General features: G+C 54.3%; 2 protein-coding genes across 2 annotated transcripts; both read right to left on the bottom strand.

Annotated features, from left to right (window-relative positions):
- Positions 1–496: 496 nt before the first annotated feature.
- LOC131902775 (PDZ domain-containing protein 7-like) lies at positions 497–2,081 on the bottom strand (the record flags this gene model as incomplete). Its single annotated transcript, XM_059253747.1, has 3 exons — positions 497–757; positions 1,162–1,262; positions 1,484–2,081. Coding segments are annotated over 3 exons (960 nt in total), but the record flags the coding sequence as incomplete, so codon positions are not given.
- Positions 2,082–7,946: 5,865 nt separating this feature from the next.
- LOC131902774 (PDZ domain-containing protein 7-like) lies at positions 7,947–18,533 on the bottom strand. Its single transcript, XM_059253746.1, has 8 exons — positions 18,158–18,533; positions 12,543–12,683; positions 12,161–12,335; positions 11,472–11,648; positions 11,082–11,229; positions 9,571–9,631; positions 8,809–9,234; positions 7,947–8,502 (listed from the first exon to the last, which is right to left on the bottom strand). Exons 1-8 carry the CDS (start codon positions 18,381–18,383, stop codon positions 8,144–8,146), a joined length of 1,713 nt encoding a protein of 570 aa, XP_059109729.1. The 5' UTR covers positions 18,384–18,533; the 3' UTR covers positions 7,947–8,143.
- Positions 18,534–18,905: the final 372 nt, after the last annotated feature.

Below are 18,905 nucleotides of genomic sequence, written 5' to 3'. Positions count from 1 at the left end.
TGAGGAACTGGAAAAGCCTTCCACCCTGTCCTTTGTACTGAATGCTGCTTGAGACTAGGGGATGGATATAGTGACCTCCTTAAGGGCTCTGAGTTGAAGCCTCTCAGAGTATGGGAAGCCAGGGGCATCCTGAAGAACCTCACACCAGTTACAGGTTTCAGACTTGATTTTCTCTGCCCCCTCACTGAAGCGGTCCAGGACCAGGGAATGCAGATGACACGGGCTGCCCACTAGAGCCTTGTCGTTGGACATCCAGCTTATCTTAAAAAGCCAGAGACTTCTAGACAGCCTGGAGTAGATCACAGCCACAGTATGGTGCTCTCAGCTGTCAGGCAGATAGGACAGAGGGGCCTCAGTATTGCAGGATACCGGGGAGCAGCAATAATCCTGAAGGTCAGTGGGAGGGGTCATGGGAATCCGTAAGAAGAGGGGAGAGTTTGGGGGCACTTGGAGGAGCCTGAAGGGGGGTTGAGAGCCCTGCTGTAGTTGCCTAGCCTCAGGGGGAGGGAGCTGGGGTGGGGATTGGGCTATTGTCAAGGGGTCCACGGGCAGAGGAACTGCCAGCAGGAAGGCTCTGGTCCTTAATGGCTAATGAGGCAGAGGGTAAGGGCAGCAGGCCAGGTCCAGGAACCCTGACCACAAGCTCCATAGGCTCGCGAGCCTTGTTTCTATATGCTCTGCGGATGGTGTCCACAGCTCGCTGGTGAGTCACCTGCTCCAGGCTTTCCCCATCCACTGCCACCAGCTCGAAGCCAGCCTGGCATGGAGATAGAATAGTCAGCGCTCACATCATTCCCACCCACCACCCAACCTGAAGGCAGTGGCCTTTCACCTCCACTAGCGAGGACACTCCTCCCCCATCTGGGTGCTGGGGATGGACAATAGAACTTTTGTGCCTGGAACTGTTGGGGGCAGGGTGGGGCACAGACAATGGCCCTTTGTCCCTTGGGACTTGAGGTGGAACAGGATGGGCCATTCTCAGGCCCAGGCTAGCATGAGGGGACAGATTCTTCTCTAGGCCTGCCCATCCTACTGGCCTGACCTCTCTGCCCCCAAGCCACCGCCTACGACCTGGTCTGAACATGCCTGGCTGGAAGACTAATGTGGACCAGCCCTGTACCCTTCAACCCTGGGCCTGAGGAGGCTTCATGCTTCACCCACCTGCAGGGCCCCGCAGAGGAAAGCGGCACCTCCGGGAAAGATCTTCTCTATCTTCACCATGGGCTGCACCTTGGACTCGATGCCCCCAGAAATGCTGATGCCTGGGCAAAGTCCAAAGCATAGTCATAGCCTTAGCCCAAACCTTGAGCTCCCAGAAGCATGGACTCCCATGCCCAAAATCAGCCTTGACTTCTTCCCACCTCCAAACCTAGATTTCCTAACTATGAACCTTAGCACTCAGATTCCTTCTCTGCACCCCCATCCCCCATCTTCTCTCAAGCCCAGGTGTCCACCCTGTGTACCCAGTGCCTCCTGGACTCACCCAAAGACTGCTTCATCTTGGATAGCGTGACTGTCCTCAGCTCTCCAGTGGAGGCTTTCCAGGTCGTCTCCTCGGTTGCCCCACCAATTCCATTCTCCAAGGGCCCTTGCCTGGCTCCCACCTTGGCCTCCTGCCCATCCAGAGGTCGTGGAAGCAAGGGCCTTGCCTTCCGAGGCCTGTGGTAGCGCCCATTGGCTGTGGTGGCATTGGTGATGGGTGCTGGGGAAGGGGAGCGCATGCGCCCAGGGGACTTGCCTCGCCCTCGACTGCGGCTGCGGCTGCGGCTTTGGCCTGGGGTCTGGCTCTGGTTCTGCTGAGTGCCCTCTTTACTTGGGGGTTCTGTCAGTAGCCAGTTAGGCCTGGGAGGCCGGGGAGCCACAGGAGGTGGTTGGGGAGGGGGTGTACATGCGCTTCGGCGAGGAGAGAAGGCATCGACTGGTACATCTTGTAGAGGGGGGATTCCTTTATGGTGGTGGCCAGAGGCACTGAGGGAGACCTTTAGGCCCCCTAACCTCTCCCTTATCTCTCCGTCGTCATCTTCTGGACAGCCATTCACTGGCAGCAAGTAGAAGCCTCCACGGCTATCTGGGGAACAGGGTCAAGGTCAACTAGCTCTTCTTGATCATCAACCCCAGGATAACCTTTCCAGACCCTGGTCTTTTCTGCTGTTGGTAGGGTTCCCGAGCGTGTGTAAACAAGGCCTGGATTTGCTCAGGTCCATTGTAAAGGGACACTGCCCACCATTACTAATAGTATCCTAGCACTTTGTATTGTAATACAGTTCTACTTTAGCATAGCCAAGAAACCAGATTTAAAAGTGTGTCATCTTAAAAACGCCCTTTACAGGAGTGTGGATGTGATGGCGATGGCCTGGAGGACAGGGCTTTCCTCCTTCCTGACCTCAGTGACGCTGCTTGGAGGCAAGGATGGGAGGCCTGTTCTCCCTGTCCCGATGTCCCCAGGGCTGTCCCTTTCCCCCAGGTTACGGGACTCTGACTGACCAGGCACAGGGGTGATGAGGTGACGCTTGGGTGGCGTGTCTTGCCTGGTTGGTCTCAAAGCAGAAGGCCGAACTGGTTGGAAGGGAGCACCGGGTCAGGCAGAGGCCAGGCACTCCTGCCGCACTCCCAGATAGGCATGCCAGCGGGCTCAGCAGCCTGAGCCACCCTGCACTCCCACCCGCAACTGGAGCTCAGGAGCCGGAAGTCCTCCCCCAGCTGCTGACCTGCCCTGCTCTTGAGAGCCTCAAACGCCTCCAACTCCACGGGCATCACCATGCTGTCGAAGCGGCCGAGGTCCGTGGGGGCCACCACACTCCTGGGGAAGGCAGGGATGTGGGGTAAGCAGGGCTTGGTTCTGGAGGTGCCGGCATGGAGGAGCATCAGCCCTAGGGTCCCAGGGGCTTCTTTCCCCTCCCCCTCTCTCAAGCCCCTCCCAACCTGATGTCCCTCAGCAGCAGCAGCTTCTCCGGCCTGTCCAGGATGGCCAGCAGGGGGCGCACCAGGTCCTCCACACCACCCTCATGGACATACTGTGTATAAACACCACAGATCAGACAGAAGCAGCAACTCCAAAGCTGGATGTGGGGAGACACCAGGGCACACGGGCCCTGGGGCCCATCCAGCCATCCTCACTCTAAGATAGGTTCACCCTATCCAAGGTCCACAAGATGGTATGTCAGTGACTTTGTGGATGCCTGTGACGAGCCGCAGATCTGCAACAAATAACAATTTGGCTTCTGGACAGGCAACTCCCTAAGACTTTTACAGTCTCTTATTTAGCAGCCACTCTGAGATGATTCCTGTTTTACAGAGGGAGGAACTGAGGCTCAGAATTTGTTCAAAGCCATGCAGATAAGAAAAAATGAGAAAAGGCTGGAACTCAAGACATCCAGCTCTTGCTTGCTCCGATGCCGGAAAATAACGTGCAGCGACTGGACTCTCCCCCTACCCCTCGCCCAGGCAGAAAGAAGGAATGTGAGCCCAACACTAGGCTGTGGTCCCGGCTGTGCCCACCCTTTGTTCAGAGCTAGAATGGTGAGCTTGGGGAACGGGTGGCTCCACAGAAAGCCTCTCTAGTCAGTACCCTCTGCCTGGCACTGCCTGGATGCCACCAGCCCGGATGCCACACCCCATGGATTCTGGAGAAGGGAATACTGGGAGCCAAGTTACTTGGGCAGCACACCGCCCCCTGGTGGTAAAAAGGAGACAGCTTCAGAGAGACCCACGGATAGTTACCTCGTATTGGGCATAGAATTAGAATTAGCAGGCGCTCTGGTCATCTGAGTGAATCATCAATAAATATTTAGCAATAGATAAAGAATAATGTGTGTGTGTATCCCTAAACCACACACACAGTTACAGGGACTCATATCAACAGTACGCTGCCATATATGTGCATGTCCCTCAAGCATGAATTCAGCATCCACTGTTAGAGGCACAATGTTAATAAGACCTTCTCCCAGAGCCTCGGGGACCCAAGTCGGAACAAGGGACAGATGAGCCTCATTCGGCAGTAACTGTAAACCACTGCAGTGGGGCAACGTGGGTTTCAGAGAAGGCTGAAGTTTCAGAACGGGCCTCTCAGAAGCGGTGGCTACTCCACCAGCTCTTCCAGAGTGGACAAGGAGCGGCGTGGGACCTGGGGAGGAAAATGTCCTAAGGGCCTGCAGAATAACAAGGAAATGAAGGTCAAGGGCCACGAAGACCCTCCTACAGGGCTGCACAGGTTGCTCTATGTGACTAGCACCCCCTAAAACTATGCAGCTTATAATTTGTATCAGCTGAGTGGTGGCCCAGGAAAGCTGGGGTTAGCGGGTTGAGATGCCACATTGTGGAAGTCCGAGAAAGTGGGAGAAAGCAGCTTGTTCTCTGTTCTGCCTCATAAGGGAACTGTAAAGCAATAAGAGAGCTGACTTGTAATTCTGGGCCTGGTGGATGTGGAAGGATGGCTCGGAGAGGAGACGGGAAGCCAGGTTCAGGACAGCACATGGTGGTCATGAAGGAGCTTTGCCTATCCCTCAGGCCCGGGCTCCATCTCAGAAGGTTTAGGGTGGGTCATTGGTTTGGGTGCGGATCGTTTGTAGAGCCTACAGGGTAAATGAGCCATGGTGAAACGAAGTCCTGGTTTGCAGAGGTTGGGGAATGGAGGGATGAGGGAAAAGCGCCGGCCAAAGACACAGGTGCAGGGCCCCTCCTAGTGGCCAAAGCTCAGAGTTGCAAGCTCTCTGGAGCTAGACCACAAAGCCCACTTAATGTTCAGAACAGAGAGGGACAGAGTTTAGTTAGCCCAGAGCCCTTGACAGGAACCTCCATCTGTATTTCTGTTCTAAACCAGCCCTTGGTAAAGGGATGTGTGAACGACCCCATCCTTAGGCTTTGAGTGATACTACAGGGGCACATACATGCATGCTATGCACAGATGAATGCATGCAGGCATGTCAACACAAACCAATTACACCATAGACATGCCAATGGACACGTCACAACACACAGCCCCATCACGAACCAGGTGAAGGCAGAAGTGATTTTCTAAAACGGCTCAGCTTGCCCACAGTATGCACTAATGCATGTTCCCTACAGAGAACCCACCACAGGACCCTTGGGGTCCCTGAGAGAATGACAGTAAAGAATGTTCCAGTTGTCCTGGAGGGGTGAGTAGCACTCCACAGCCTCCCCAACACTTAGACCCAGGGAGTCCTCTAAAACTGACTCCCACAGAAACTGGGACCCTCTGCAACTGGCTGAAGAGAAAGGAAGTAAAAGTGTAAGTACTGGGGAGGATTGAGATGGGAGCCAAGGAAAACCTGCCCCAGGAATAGAAGGGGAGATGGGGGACAAGTCGGGGTTTAGAGGGGGTACAGTCAGTTGCCTGTGAAGATTCTCCCCTCCCACTCATCATCTGTCTTCCTCATCTCCTCGGCTTAAATGTCACCTCCTCTGAGAGGCCTTCCCAGATCTCCTGGGTTACCCACGTCTGTCTTTCACAGTGCTCTGCAAGACTGGTCACTTGGGGAATTTAGATTCTAATTATTGTCTATCTTTTCTTCCTGCGTGGGAGCTTACTGACTGACATTGACCTCCCAGGAACTGGCCAATGGACAGCGGCCTGGAATGAGGGGCTGGGCCTTGGGCAGAGACTCACCCTGGAGCAGTGTCGAGTGACTGCTAGCACCTCATCGTCCGTCAGCAGCCGCCGGGCCAGGTCCTGAATGAGGGGCCGTCGACTTTCCCAGGCCTGCACCTGCTCATCCACACTGGGCAGCTGGCCAGAGGGGCTTCCGGACCTGGCAGAGAGCAGGGCCCGGCCCCTCTCCCGTTCTGTAGGGCAGGGGTAAGAGGGTGTGATGAAGGTGACGAGAGCTGTTAGGGTAAGGTAGAGTTCCTCTTGGCAGGGGTGAGGCTCCAGAGAGGCCAGCTGAGAGACTGAGCACCCTGGACAGAATCCCACTTGACCCTGCTCCCCAACATGGCCTTTCCTAACAAACTACCATCAATAGAGAGCAAACTCCAGCTCCTTTACCGTCATATTAATCTTCCCCCCACTGAAGCACAGACAGGCTCCTTCACCCCCAAATCCCTTCGGGGGTCCCATCTCTGCCCCCTATCTTTTCTAGTAAGCTAACCACGTTCTCTGCCTGATACCACGGGCTCAGATCTAAAGGAGTTTCGTTCAAAGCCGATAAGCTGGCCCCAGCCTGTTCCCTCATCCCCCCATCTGTTGCTTTCCTGTGGGGACCTTGGGATACTGGATTTACCACGTCTCAGTCTCCAGGTGACAAACTTCTGCACAGGCCCCACGCTCCCTGCTGTAAAGAAGAAAGAGGTTCAGTTCAGCCGGAACCAGAGTTCCCGTTAGAAGTAGTCAGGGCGGGTACAAGAGCCTCTGTGGGCCTTCAAGGTCAGGCCCAGTTAGGGACTTCATTCATGGGCAATGGGGGTTGGGGGGTCAGTGAAGGTGGTGGGCCAGGAGAGGAGGCAGTGTGAACACACTGCTTATGGAGATTTATTTGGAAAGGAAGGCAGGACAGAGCGTGGTGGTACCTACCGTGCAGAGACAGAGGGGAAGGAGGAGCCTTGGAAACAGAGAGGGGAGGGGCCAGAGAGGTGGGCTGAGAACCGTGAGAAAACAACCTGGGAACTGTGGGAAGAGAAGAGGGGAGGCGAGGGGCTGCCTCCGCCTCGGCTGGACGGTCACCCCGAGGCCTCTGGACACTTGGTTCTAAGGCGGAGCAACCTCCAACTTCTCATCCTCGGCTTGCTTCCACCTCCCCGATGCTCGCTCCCACTTCTGGAAGCAGCACCCTGCTTATCTCCTGGGTGACCCCCTCCGTTCTCAGCTGAGCACATGGCCCAGGGGAGCAGCAAAATCACCTGTCTACCAGGTCCGGGAGCTCCTGTCTTGTTTTTCCACACACGTCACAGTGGTTTGCTCAGCATGACAGATGACCCCAGGAGGCAGAGAGAGCCCTGACTGACCCTTCAGCTGGAACTGTTTACAAATCTCCCTGTAGGTCAGGTGTGGTGGTGGCGCACGCCTTTAATTCCAGCACTTGGGAGCCAGAGGCAGGTGGATCTCTGTGTTGAAGGACACCCTGGTCTACAAAGTGAGTTCCAGGACAGCCAGGGCTGTTACACAGAGAAACCCTGTCTTGAAAAACCAATAATAATATAAAACAAGCCCAAACAACAAAAACTCCCTCCTGTTCAGGGTCACTAAGGGACAATGGCCATCTCACCTTCAAGTTGGCAAAGCCTTCTAAGGTGGAGGCACATGCCTGAGGGAGATCTGTCTGCTGGTATTGCTCCTTCAGATGGGCTAATGTCAGGAGCTGAGCCTAGAAGCACTCTAAAGCTAGCTGGACTCGAGTTTCTGTCCCATGCAATTGTGAGTTTTCCCTCATCCATGTTGGGTCTGGAGCCTCAACAGGGTTGACAGGCTTCTTGTGAAGGTCCTTAGGAAAACTACCTGGGGCTGGGGCTGGAACCTGGTGGCACAGTGCTTGCCTAGCAGGCCTGGGGCCGGAAGGTTCAATCATCATGACTAATGGGATGGGGACGGTGTCTCCGTTTGAGTCCTTTCCATCTGAGTCCTGACTGAGAAGTGGCTTTCCTTGGGGACAGTTCTAGAACTGGGTTGGGCCTGTGGCGCTCTGGATGGAGGGTGTGAAGCCAGGAGCCCTAGCAAAGGTACTTCCATTGCCACCACCAGCAAAGCACGTGACTCCAAACTGAGCTCAGTCACTTCTTGCTGTGCCTGAGTCTGTCATTTCACCTTTCTGAGAAGACAGAAGATGACAGGATGACAGTGGCCACCCAACTTCCGGAGCACCTTCTAGGACCTAGACAAGGTGCTGACTTACAGTCACTTGTTCTCTGACTTTCTATATGCCCAAAGAAACGAGTTCTACAGATTTTTTTTTTTTTTTTCGAGATAGGGTTTCTCTGTGTTGCCCTGACTGTCCTGGAACTCACTCTGTAGACCAGGCTGGCCTCGAACTCATAGAGATCCCCCTGCCTCTGCCTCCCCAGTGCTGAGATTAAAGGCGTGCACAACCGTGCCTGGCAAGAAATGAGTTTTAACCCTTCCGTTTTACTTGTGAGGGTGAGTGGCGGGGTAGGGTGAGATTTCAACCTGGAACTGCCGGATGGATTCCAGCACCTACCTTTCTCCAGGTCCAGGCGAGGGCGGACTTTGGTGGGGCTTCTGCTGTCCAGCGTCCAGGCCTCTCTCTGCCCGTCCCCTGCTGGCCGCCCCTGCCGCCCTCCCTTGAAGAAGAGGTTCATCAGCGTCTTGGAGCGCTGCAAGGCCCCCTTCTCCCCGGGGGACCCTGACTTCTCCTTCTTCCGCTGTTTCTTCTCCTCTGTAGATATGAGGGAGCCCCCGGGGGGGCTGGAGGGTGGGCAGAAGTGAAGGAGGGGGCAGGGGGATAGGAAAGGGCAGAGAGAGGGAGGCAGACGGGGTCTGCAGCCATTCCAGAGTGGCAGTGGATGGAGTAGGGTCTTCTTCCTGCCTTCCACCTCTCCCCTACCACACAACTCCAGGGACGCAGGGAATCTACTGTGTCTGTAACTAAACAGGTCTGGTCATTCCAGGCTGGAGGAATTGGAGTTAGGGCGGGTTTGGGGCCCAGAGCACATCAGTTTGGGGGCTGGGACTGAGGCTGGGTTTGGGGCCCAGGCCTGTTTATGAAGGGAAGCCTAGAGCAGGATCTGCGGATATTCTGGGACTGGACCTGGAACTCGGCCTAGGCCCTGGGATTTGGGCAAAGGCAGATTTGGGATTGCTCCTTGGTGTGTTAGGCAGGCTTTGTTTGAACTAGGGACTGTGGGGAAAGTGGGACCCTCCCAACATACCCCACAGTGTCAGGTGGCTCTGGGATCGGGTGATGGGAGGCCTGGGTCGGCTGAGGGCCAGCAGCAGAGCCGTCTTGGGCGACTCTGAAAGTGCAGAATCAAGGCGTCGGACAGAAGAGGGGCCGTCAGAGCGGATGGCCGTGTCCCTGAGGATGACTGTCGGCCGCACACTGCACCAAGTTTCCACACGGCTGCCCACATCAGGCTCAGTCTGCATGGCCGTGTCTGCCCGCCCCCAGCCTGGGCCATGGCCACCGGGATCCTCAGGCCCTAGGCAGACGTCCATGCGGTCAGAGGGCAGTGAGCCTGAGCTGCACGGGGCACTGGAGGCGTAGGAGGAGACACTGGAGCCACTCTCCGAGGCTGGGGACAGCTGCTGCAGCACCCCACTGCTCACTGCAAGGGAGAGGAAGCGAGGTCGCTCAGGTGCCTGCCTCCTTCCCTGGGGGCCGGGCCGTGCTCACACACTACCCTTGGGCTTTGGGGTGGGTCAGAGATGCCAGGTGCTCAGACTGTCATCTACATCAGGGAGCCCTGGGAAGTCACTTCTTTCCTCACCCACGGGGACTCGAGGCCTAGAAGAGCCTGGCATTGAGTCTGGAAATCCTCAGTGAAGGCTATAAGCAGCTCTGGGCTGCAAGAAGGTCCTGAGGGCATCTTGGCCCCTCTCTTTCTTTTCCTAAGGAGTCCAGCCCCCCCCCTCGGGCTCCTCCTTCATCTCTCAGGACTCACATCTGTCCAGCCAGCAGTACTCAGAAACCATCTCTTTGTAGGCGGGGTACCGGCCCGTCTCCTGGAGAAGACATGGCGGGTGTTGGAGGAGCAGCAGAGAGGTCACGAGGCGTTCGCATAGGACGGGAGTAAACTGGGCAGCTCCGTCCCTCTCCACTGGGTCCATCCGGCTTTTTTGTTTGTTTGTTTGTTTTGTTTTTTGTTTTTTGAGACCGGGTTTCTCTGTGTAGCCCTGGCTGTCCTGGATCTCGCTCTGTAGCCCAGGCTGGCCTCAAACTCGCAGAGATCCACCTGGCTCTGCCTCCCGAGTGCTGGGATTAAAGGCGTGCGCCACCACCGCCCGGCCCAGCGTACTTTCTAAACGTGCTGATTTCCTTTGTAGCTCAGGCCTTCGCTCCTGTTCACTTTTCTCCTCCCTGTGCTAATCACATGGCTAGCTTCGTTCTTTGACTGGCACTACCTGGGCGACTCTCCTCTGGCCTTGATACAAGCCTTTCCTCAATTACCCCACCCCCCCTTCTGCTAATTTCCTGATAGCATTTGTCAAAATCTGTGCTCGCTGTCCCCCAGGAGCAGAGAGGCCTTGTTGGTCTACCCTGATCTCTGTGCGGCCCAGCACCTGACCTCATAGGTGCTCAAAAATACTATCGAACAGCCAGGCGGGGTGGCTCTACCTGGAATACTGGGTTCCCTAGTGCCTGGGACCCGAGAAAGGAGGAGCTGGAGTTTGGGGCCAGATGTGGCTATATAGAAAAATCTAGCCTGGGCTACCTAGTGAGATTCTCGAAAAACAACACACACACACACACACACACACACACACACACACACACACGCACGCGCGTGCACAGAGGTACAGAGTTATCAACTGAATTGGGGAAGAGCTGGAGTTAGGAAGAATGCTCTAGATAATTAGAAAAGGGAACGTGTACGTGGGAGAGATGGCAGGAGAGGTTAGGAGGTAGCCAATGAAGCGCTGGATGACGCTGGGTGACAAGCCGGGAGAGGGCAGAGCAGGGAGCCTGGTGGGCCCCGGGGAAGAGTGAGTCACCACCCCTGTGCACAGATAAAGACCTTAAGTAGGCGTGAGAGCCACATGAATAATGAAACCAACCACCTCCCAGGAACCCCAATCTCTGCTGTACCCCAGGGATCCACACAGCTGAGGTCTTGCACACAGCTATAGCTCCTACTCCATACATTAGTCTTCACCTTGAGGCCTTCCCCCATGCCGAAGGAGAGCTACGTACGATGCTAGAAATACGGGGAGCCAGACCAGAGCCAGGCCAGGCTACTGACCAGCTGAGTGACAACCGACGGCTGCGTCTCTAAGACTCAGTTCCCTCTTTCGCCACACGGGCATGGAAAGAGTTTCTGCTCTCTTCCACGTGGCTGTGGAGCTGCCACTAGTGGCAGGGTAAGCAGTCTAGTTAAGAGCTAGGGTGTTCTGGGAAGTCCCAGACCTAGTCTGGCCTCTCCCTGCGGGAGATACGGGGTATCATCCGGCCCACCTTGATGGTCAACATTATGTGCGTTTGGCCCTTCAGCACCTCCACGGCCTGGCTGTGGCTGATGTCATCAAACCTGACGCCGTTGGCCGCCAGGACCTGGTCCCCCACTTTGATGCCATTCTCCTCAGCCAGCCCACCATGGTCCACTCTGGAGAGAGACGGGTGTGGCTTGATAAGACCCTGGCCCGCCTCCCTCCCCTAATCCAGACCCCCTTCACTTGGCTATGGGAGTGCCCACCTACACCCCTTGGGCCTCTTCTGATTGACAACACCCTTTCCCCAGGTGCTATCCTGAAGGGCCAAGCCTCATGTGTTGACCCATCCCCAAACTCCACTTCCAGCCCCGCCCGAGCCCCGCCTCCAGCTGCTCCGTTTCACCCTAGCACTCACTTAGATACATAGATGCCCAGGCCAAACTCCTTGCCCCCGCGGATGTTGAAGCCCAGGCAGAAGTCGTCAGAGGTTGTGTAGAGGTGGACGATGCGCCGCACACCGTCTTCTGAGCTGCTGTCCGATGGTGTGGAACTGCACTTCTCCACCACTAGCCGACGGTTCACGACATCCACCCTGCCGAAACACAAGAGGCCCTGACCCCGGGTCCCCCAGGAACTTCCAGTCTAAAAGCCTTGGCAACTGATTGGGAAAGGGATGATTCCCTTGTGGCGGGGGAGAGGACTTCTCGTGGCCCAGAGTCTTCAGTGGAATATAGGTTTCATCAAACCTGTGGAACAATCTGAACCACCCCCTCACCTTTCCCTACTAAGTAGTGCAACGTGTGGAGGCCCCTTTCCCTTTTCTGTTTGGTTTTGATGCTGTGGATGGAGCCCAAGGCCTGCCTGGACCATGCTAAGCATCTCCTTTACCACTGTCTCTGTCCCTGAGCTCCAGAGCCCCAGAGCCCCAGAGCCCCATTTCTGATCTTTACAAGTCCTCATGGGGAGATACCCAGAGAGTGCAGGGCTCAGTGCTAGAGAGTAGAGCCGCTGGGCAGGGGCAGGGGACGTGGGTGGTGGTGGTGGTGGGGTGGTGGTGGTGGTGGTAGCGGTGGTGGTTTCTGAGCAAGGCCGGGTGCTACTCACCACGTGGTCTTCTCCTTGGAGAACTTGATGCCAGGCACACGGCCCATGCGCCGCACCATCATGTGCAGGCAGCTGCTGCTGGTCAGCAGCCTCACAGCACTGCCCATCGTGGTACTTTCTAGACTCAGCCCATTCACCTCCGTGATCTTGTCTCCCACACACAGGCCAGCCCGCTCTGCACCGGAGCGGGCAAGGGTCAGTGGGCCGCACACGTCCGTTGACACTAGGCTGTGTCCCCTAATCCACTCAGCAAGAGAGGGCTCTGCCTCCCATCCGTTCCCACCCTCAGAACAGAGGTGGCCCCTACCCTTGGCCACCTGGTTTCTGCTACCCACTGAAGAGGTGGCACACCCCATGCTCCCCCTAAGGGCCCCCTGCTCACCTGCACTGCTCCCCTCCTCCACCCTGCTGACGAAGATGCCCAGGCCATGCTCAGAGCCGCCTCTCACGCTGAAACCCAGCCTCCCAGAGGAGCTCTTCTCCACCCGAACTGCATGGATGATGTCACTTTCATCACTGTTGGCTGTGAAGATAACCACACAAGTATGACCTCCATGTTAATTCTGGCAGTTGAGCATCTGGGGTCCCTAACTTGGTGTCTGCAAAGGCTAGGCTTCTGTGCAGAGCCACCCAGATGATGCACAAGGCCCTACATGGAGACAGCATACAAGTCCCCTCTGGGTAATTCTGAGACCACAGGCCACTCATTGACAGTACGGGAACAGGTGAGAACAGCTCAATTGGATTCCATGCTCTTCTTTTGTGCTCTCTCTCTCTCTCTCTCTCTCTCTCTCTCTCTCTCTCTCTCTCTCTCTCTCGTGTGTGTGTGTGTGTGTGTGTGTGTGTGTGTGTGTGTGTGAGTGAGAGAGAGAGAGAGAGAGAGAGAGAGAGAGAGAGAGAGAGAGAGAGAGAGATGTTTTCTGGATTCTTATGTCCAATCTCTGAAAATTTGCCATTCTGAGAATAATGGAAGGTTCAAGGTTCCATTGTGGGGAGTCTGGGCTCTCAGCTTGCAACAGAATCAGCTCTAACTTCAAACAGATGTGGAGGTCGTTAGATGCCCAGAGTCACTTAAGGGCAGAACCAAGCTCGCACAGAGAGGTCAGACAGGGACAGATTTTCTTGTTTGGGACAGATAGTAAGGCTTTCCATCTGGAGGCGTGAAGACAGAAACTTGGTAAATCCCTGACCCGGACCTTACGGAAGAACTGCTGAGGCCTCTGCTATAGACTCCGATTCTAGGGGGACAGCTCTAGGGACTACATGGCTACCCGAGGACAGACCCTCTAATTCAGCATGCTGCAGTGTCTCCCTAGAGCCCAGAGCAGGGCCCAGGGAAGGGGCAGAGGGGGTGGTTCCATAGAGAAATGAGACGGGAGAGATTTGGGCAGCAAAAAGAGAGGAGGTCATGTGTGAGCTCAGAGGTCAACGACCTTCAAGACGACCTCTGGGTGAAATCGACAAGAGTGCTAGGCAGGCTGCTACCAGGTCGACGGGAGATTCACTTTTCCTTCAGGCAACGTTTACTCCAGAGCTATTTGAGAGGGAGAGAACACACACACACACACACACACACACACACACACACACACACACACACACTTCAATTTGGTCTATCAGATTTCAGTGTGTGGCCAGGACAGATGGGGCTGAAATCTCCAAGGACAGTCTGGGCAGGGGTGGTACAGGACAAAGACAGGGACCCTGGGGTGTCCTAACCAGTTATTACACAGTTCTCAGGCCCCATTAGCCTTATCTAAAAAGCCTTAAGCTCCCTGTCCACAATCTGCTTTGTCCTCCACGTCCCCTTGGGGACCCTATGACATCCCTGGGCCATTGGGATGTTACATCTGAGCCTTTGTTTGTTTTAGTTTTTAGTTTTCAAGACCAAGTCTCACTGTGTAGCTCTGGCTGTCCTGGAACTCACTATGTCGACTAGGCTGGCCCCAAACTCAGAGATCTGTTTGCCTCTGCCTCCGAGTGCTGGGACCACTATGTCCTGCCACATCTGAGCTTTGAGGTTCTCTGAGGATGGAATCCCCTCTCCCTCATCTGACCTGACTAGGCTGCTCACCCTCCCTGGAGCTTCCTAGCCATCTGCTTTCCATTCCTACACAGGAACTGAGTATACATATCAGCTATTCCTGCCTGTTTTAGAACTCTAGGCTGTCCCTGGCCCTGCACAGCCCTCCCTGTCTTCCTCTGCCACCTGGTGGCCCTCCCTTCATCAGTGGGCTTCAGCCATTCTGGTGGTTTTTGTTTTGTTTTTTGTATACAGTGCTCTGTCTGCATGCATGCCTGCACACTAGAAGAGGGCATCAGATCCCACTGTAGACGGTTGTGAGCCGCCATGTGGTTGCTGGGAATTGAACTCAGGACCTCTTGAAGAGCTGCCAGTAACCTCTGAGCCGTCTCTCCAGCACCCATTCTGAGGTGTTTTTTGTGTCTCATATGAGCTAGAAACTGTCTCCTCCTGTAATATTCTCACTTTGGCTTGGGGGGCGGAGCTCGGCTCCTTATCCTCATCCCCTCTCATCTTAGACATCACTTTCTCAGAGTGGCATGGTGGACCAGGGCATGGTGTCAGAGTGGCAGTCACTGCATCACTGGAAAACCTGTTAAACATGAGAATCCTGAGGGCGTCCTGGCTGACTCATAGCCCTGAGGGTGAGGAGCTTGGGGCCTTGTGTGTTAGGCCAGTCCTCTGCCACACTGAGCTACATTCCCAGTCCTTGTTATTTTGAGACATAGTTCTGCTATGTCGGCCATGTTGACCTTGAAGAGACCACTGCAAGGGCTGGGGTAGTGAGTAGGCACCACCAGGCCTAGCTCTAATTTTTGTTTGTTTTGGGTTTTGTTTCAATTTAAGAGCTAGGCACAGTAGCCCAGACATAAAATCTTATCCCCTAGAAGACCGAAGCCCGTGGATGGGGAATTCAAGGTCAGCTCTAGTGAAACTCTGTCTCCAAAGCAAACCAGCCAGTGTAGCTTTCCAGGGCTGTAAGCTCAATACGCTGCAGCTGAGGCAGGATCGTCACGGGGTTTGAGGCCGGTCTGGTCTACATGCCAGCCAATACTATATGGCGAGAATCTATCTTTAAAAGAAACAACAGCAAGGAGGCTGGAGAGAGGGCTCAGCGGTTAAGATGACTGCTCATCCAGAGGTCCTGAGTTCAATTCCCACTGTCCACATGGTGGCTTACAACCATCTATAGTGGGATCTCACATAAAGGAGTACATGCAGATAGAGCCCTCATATGCAGTAAATAAGACAAGATAAAAAAGAAAAGAAAAGAAACAACAGAGAAGTCCTGAATGTCTCTAACCTGAGGACTTGGATCCCTTCATCTCTCTCTCTCTCTCTCTCTCTCTCTCTCTCTCTCTCTCCCTCCCTCCCTCTCTCTCCCTTTCCCTTTCCCCTTCCTTCTCTTTCCCTCCCTCCTTCTTCTTCCTCCCCCACTTTTTTTGACTGTGATGCTGGGGATCATGCACATGCTTGGGACCTTGCACATGCTTGGCAAGTGTTCTACCACTGTCCAGACCAAATCTATCTTTTTGGGGGGAGGGGGTTTGGACAGGGCTTCTCTGTGTAGCCCTGGCTGTCCTAGAACTAGCTCTGTAGGTCAGGCTGACCTGGAACTCATAGAGATCCACCTGCCTCTGCCTCTCGAGTGCTGGGATTAAAGGTGTGGACCACCACTGCCCTGCCTATAATTCTTTTTTTTTTTTTAAGATATTTATTTATGACTGGGTGGTGGTGGTGGTGGTGGTGGTGGTGGTGGTGGTGGTGCATGCCTTTAATCCCAGTGCTCAGGAGGCCAAGGCAAGAGATCTCTGAGTTCAAGCCCAACCTGGTCTACAGAGTAAGTTCCAGGACAGTCAGAACTACCCAGAGAAACTCTGCCTCAAAAAACCAACCCCCCCCCAAACAAAACAAAACAAAACAAAAAGATATTTAATTATGTCTTTTATGTATATGACAGAAGTATATGCATGCTGACAGAAGAGGGGATCTGATCCCATTACAGATGGTTGTGAGCTACCATCTGGGTGCTGGAGATTGAACTCAGGTCCTCTGGAAGAGCAGCCGGTACTCCGAACTGCTGAGCCATCTCTCCAACCTCGTTCCCAAATCAATCTTTTTTAAAATTACATTTATTAGTTTATTGTGTGTGTATGCACCCACACATGTGTATGTCATGGCACATGTGTGGAAATCAGAGGACTACTTTCAAGAAACAGTTCTTTTATACAGTGTGATCCTGGGGATTAAACTTAGGTCATCAGGCTTGGCAGCTGGTGTCCTTACTCACTGAGCATCTCATCAGCGCCCGCGCCCCCAATCTGTCTTCCAGCAAGCTCTCCCAGGCAATCCTGGCCTGCTCTGAAGTTTTAGGAACATTCTTATGTCTACTGGTCACCATGATTTTTCCTTCAGAATTTTTCTAGCCTGTGTCTTATTGTTTATTTGCGCATTATTTACTGTCTTTCAGGAGTCTGCAAGCTTAATCATGGGACTTCGAGGTTCTTTCCCATCCATACATCCCTAGTACGTTGCACAGTGCATAGCATCTGATAAGTATTTTTGGATAAATAAACAGATGAGCTAAAGAATGAAAAAATGAATGAGCAAACTAGGAGGGGAGGAAGGGCTGGTTAGAAAGGGTCATGTTGGGCAGTGGTGGCGCACGCCTTTAATCCCAGTACTCGGGAGGCAGAGGCAGGCAGATCTCTGTGAGTTTGAGGCCAGCCTGGGCTACAGAGTGAGTTCCAGGAAAGGCGCAAAGCTACACAGAGAAACCCTGTCTCGAAAAACCAAAAAAAAAAAAAAAAAAAAAAAAAGAAAGAAAGGAAAAAAAGAGAAAAAGAAAGGGTCATGTCTCCTGCCTTCTTGTCCTCCGGGGATTTCTGCTTTTTGGTCAGAATGGCAATAATGACCTCAGCAGTGCCTTGCTGCTTGTCTGAGGGCGGGACCTACCGTGCTCAATGAGCGTGCCAGCCACATCCTGGGCAGCTCACCCCACCCCTGCCCAGCTGACTTTGGAAGGGGACAGAGGCTCCTAGTTGGATCAGAGGAAACACCAGGCCTGAAAGTTCACTCTGGGATCCAGCCAGGGGAACTGTGCTGGCTAAGAAAGAGGAGAAGACTTGGAGATATTTATCTGGTCCTGCCCACAGAGCCCGGTCCCACAGGGCTCGCTCCCCTCCTGGCTTTCAAGGCTCTGTCTTGCTCACAAGCTTTTGCCGCCTCACATCTGTTACTGTGGTCCAAGCATTCGTCCCATCATGCTTCATGCTTTTCATCTCTGACTTTTGTGTGGGATAGCTGCAACCCCACCAGCCGTTCTTGTTGCTGCATCTCTACTTTGGACTACGCTGCACATTCCTGAAAGGTGAAGCCTGGGCTTCATCCCTCTAGGTCCCCTGCAAGAGCTAAGCAGGGTGGACACAGAATTGGTGTGCGATGACACAGTGCCAGGCAGCCATACACAGTCATTCTCTCCTAAGGACCCAGCTCTGGGCTACACTCCCTGACAACTCCCTGTTGGCCCCCCCTCCCTTTTTCTGAACATAGGCTGCTGTGTCTTCAGGCCCCTCCCCCACACCCCGAAGCCTGGACACCGACTCTCCATAGTCCAGCACCGAGCTGGTCACACAACTGATTGGTTGGTGTACATACAAATGAGTCAGGAGAAAGTCGGAGTTCAAGGGATGCAGAGCCTGACTCAGCACCCCGCCTTGTGAATTCCTGGGGCTAACATATGTCTTTTCCTTACACAGTGGTTTCATCTCCCACCTCTGATCCTTCTACTGCCCTGAGGCCTTAAAATATTGGCTGGAGGAGAGGCAAGGGTAGATGAAAGATGATCCCCTTCCCTAAGACTCCATCTCTTGAATTCCCCTAACCGTACTAGTCTAACCAACCTTCATCCGAATTGGCGGTCCCTGATGTCCTCAGTAATCCCCATCTAAGCCACTCTTGGGCCCCACACCCACCTTCAATGGGCGAGTTGATGAGGATGACTCGGCCCATGGGTGATGAGGCTCGGATTCCGCGGGGGGGCCCATTCAGCAGGCGCTGCTGCTTCCTCAGCAAGTATCGTGTTGCTGTGGAGCCTGGGTCGCTGCCCAGGTGGCCTCGGGAGGAGAGGGAGCTCAGAGAACCAGAGCTGAGTTCTCCTAGACCCAATGGGTCAAAGCCCACTGTGAAACCACGTGCCATGGTGGTGAGGCTGGGGCAGTGCCCTACAGGTCCAGACGGAGTCTGCTTGTCCTCCAGAGGTTGGCTGTTGACGTTCCAGGCTCCATGTTCTCTGTAGGGCTGGAGTCTCAGTGAGGCAGATGGAAGCCTTCAGTCTCAATGCGTCTTAGAAGTGTGGGTTCCAAATCTGTGTAGGAAGAACAGGGTTTGGGGGAGAGGCATGAGTGTTGTACTATTGACCAGCGCTCCACACTTCCCCGTGCCTTGAGCATCCTGCCTTCTCATTTCTTGGGACCCTCACCTCTCCTACCCTGGGGCCAGAGGAAATCTGCCCAGTTCAGAACCATCTTGGATTTGGGGAGCTTTTTCTATGAGGCCATGGGGGAGCTCTCACCCTTCACTGCTGCTCTCAACTGAGTCACCCACCAGTCTCTAGTCCTCCAGAGAGTGGAGACGGGATTACAGCAACTTTAAAAAGAGCGAGAAAAATGGGTGTCAGGACAGTTTACTGCAGCATCTTTCCTGTGTATGTGTATGTGGGTA

Source organism: Peromyscus eremicus, chromosome 1 (genome assembly GCF_949786415.1).
Source record: "Peromyscus eremicus chromosome 1, PerEre_H2_v1, whole genome shotgun sequence".
Lineage (NCBI taxonomy): Eukaryota > Metazoa > Chordata > Mammalia > Rodentia > Cricetidae > Peromyscus > Peromyscus eremicus.
The sequence above is the reverse complement of the archived record's forward strand: the minus strand, read 5'-3'. Positions and strand labels throughout refer to the sequence as shown.

Coding starts and splice junctions, on each gene's coding strand:
- LOC131902774 (XM_059253746.1), bottom strand. CDS start 18,383: ATGGCACGTGGTTTCACAGTGGGCTTTGACCCATTGGGTCTAGGAGAA. Junction 12,336..12,542: donor GGAGGAGGGGAGCAGTGCAG/GTGAGCAGGGGG, acceptor GCTCCGGTGCAG/AGCGGGCTGGCCTGTGTGTG. Junction 9,235..9,570: donor GTACTGCTGGCTGGACAGAT/GTGAGTCCTGAG, acceptor TCTCCCTTGCAG/TGAGCAGTGGGGTGCTGCAG.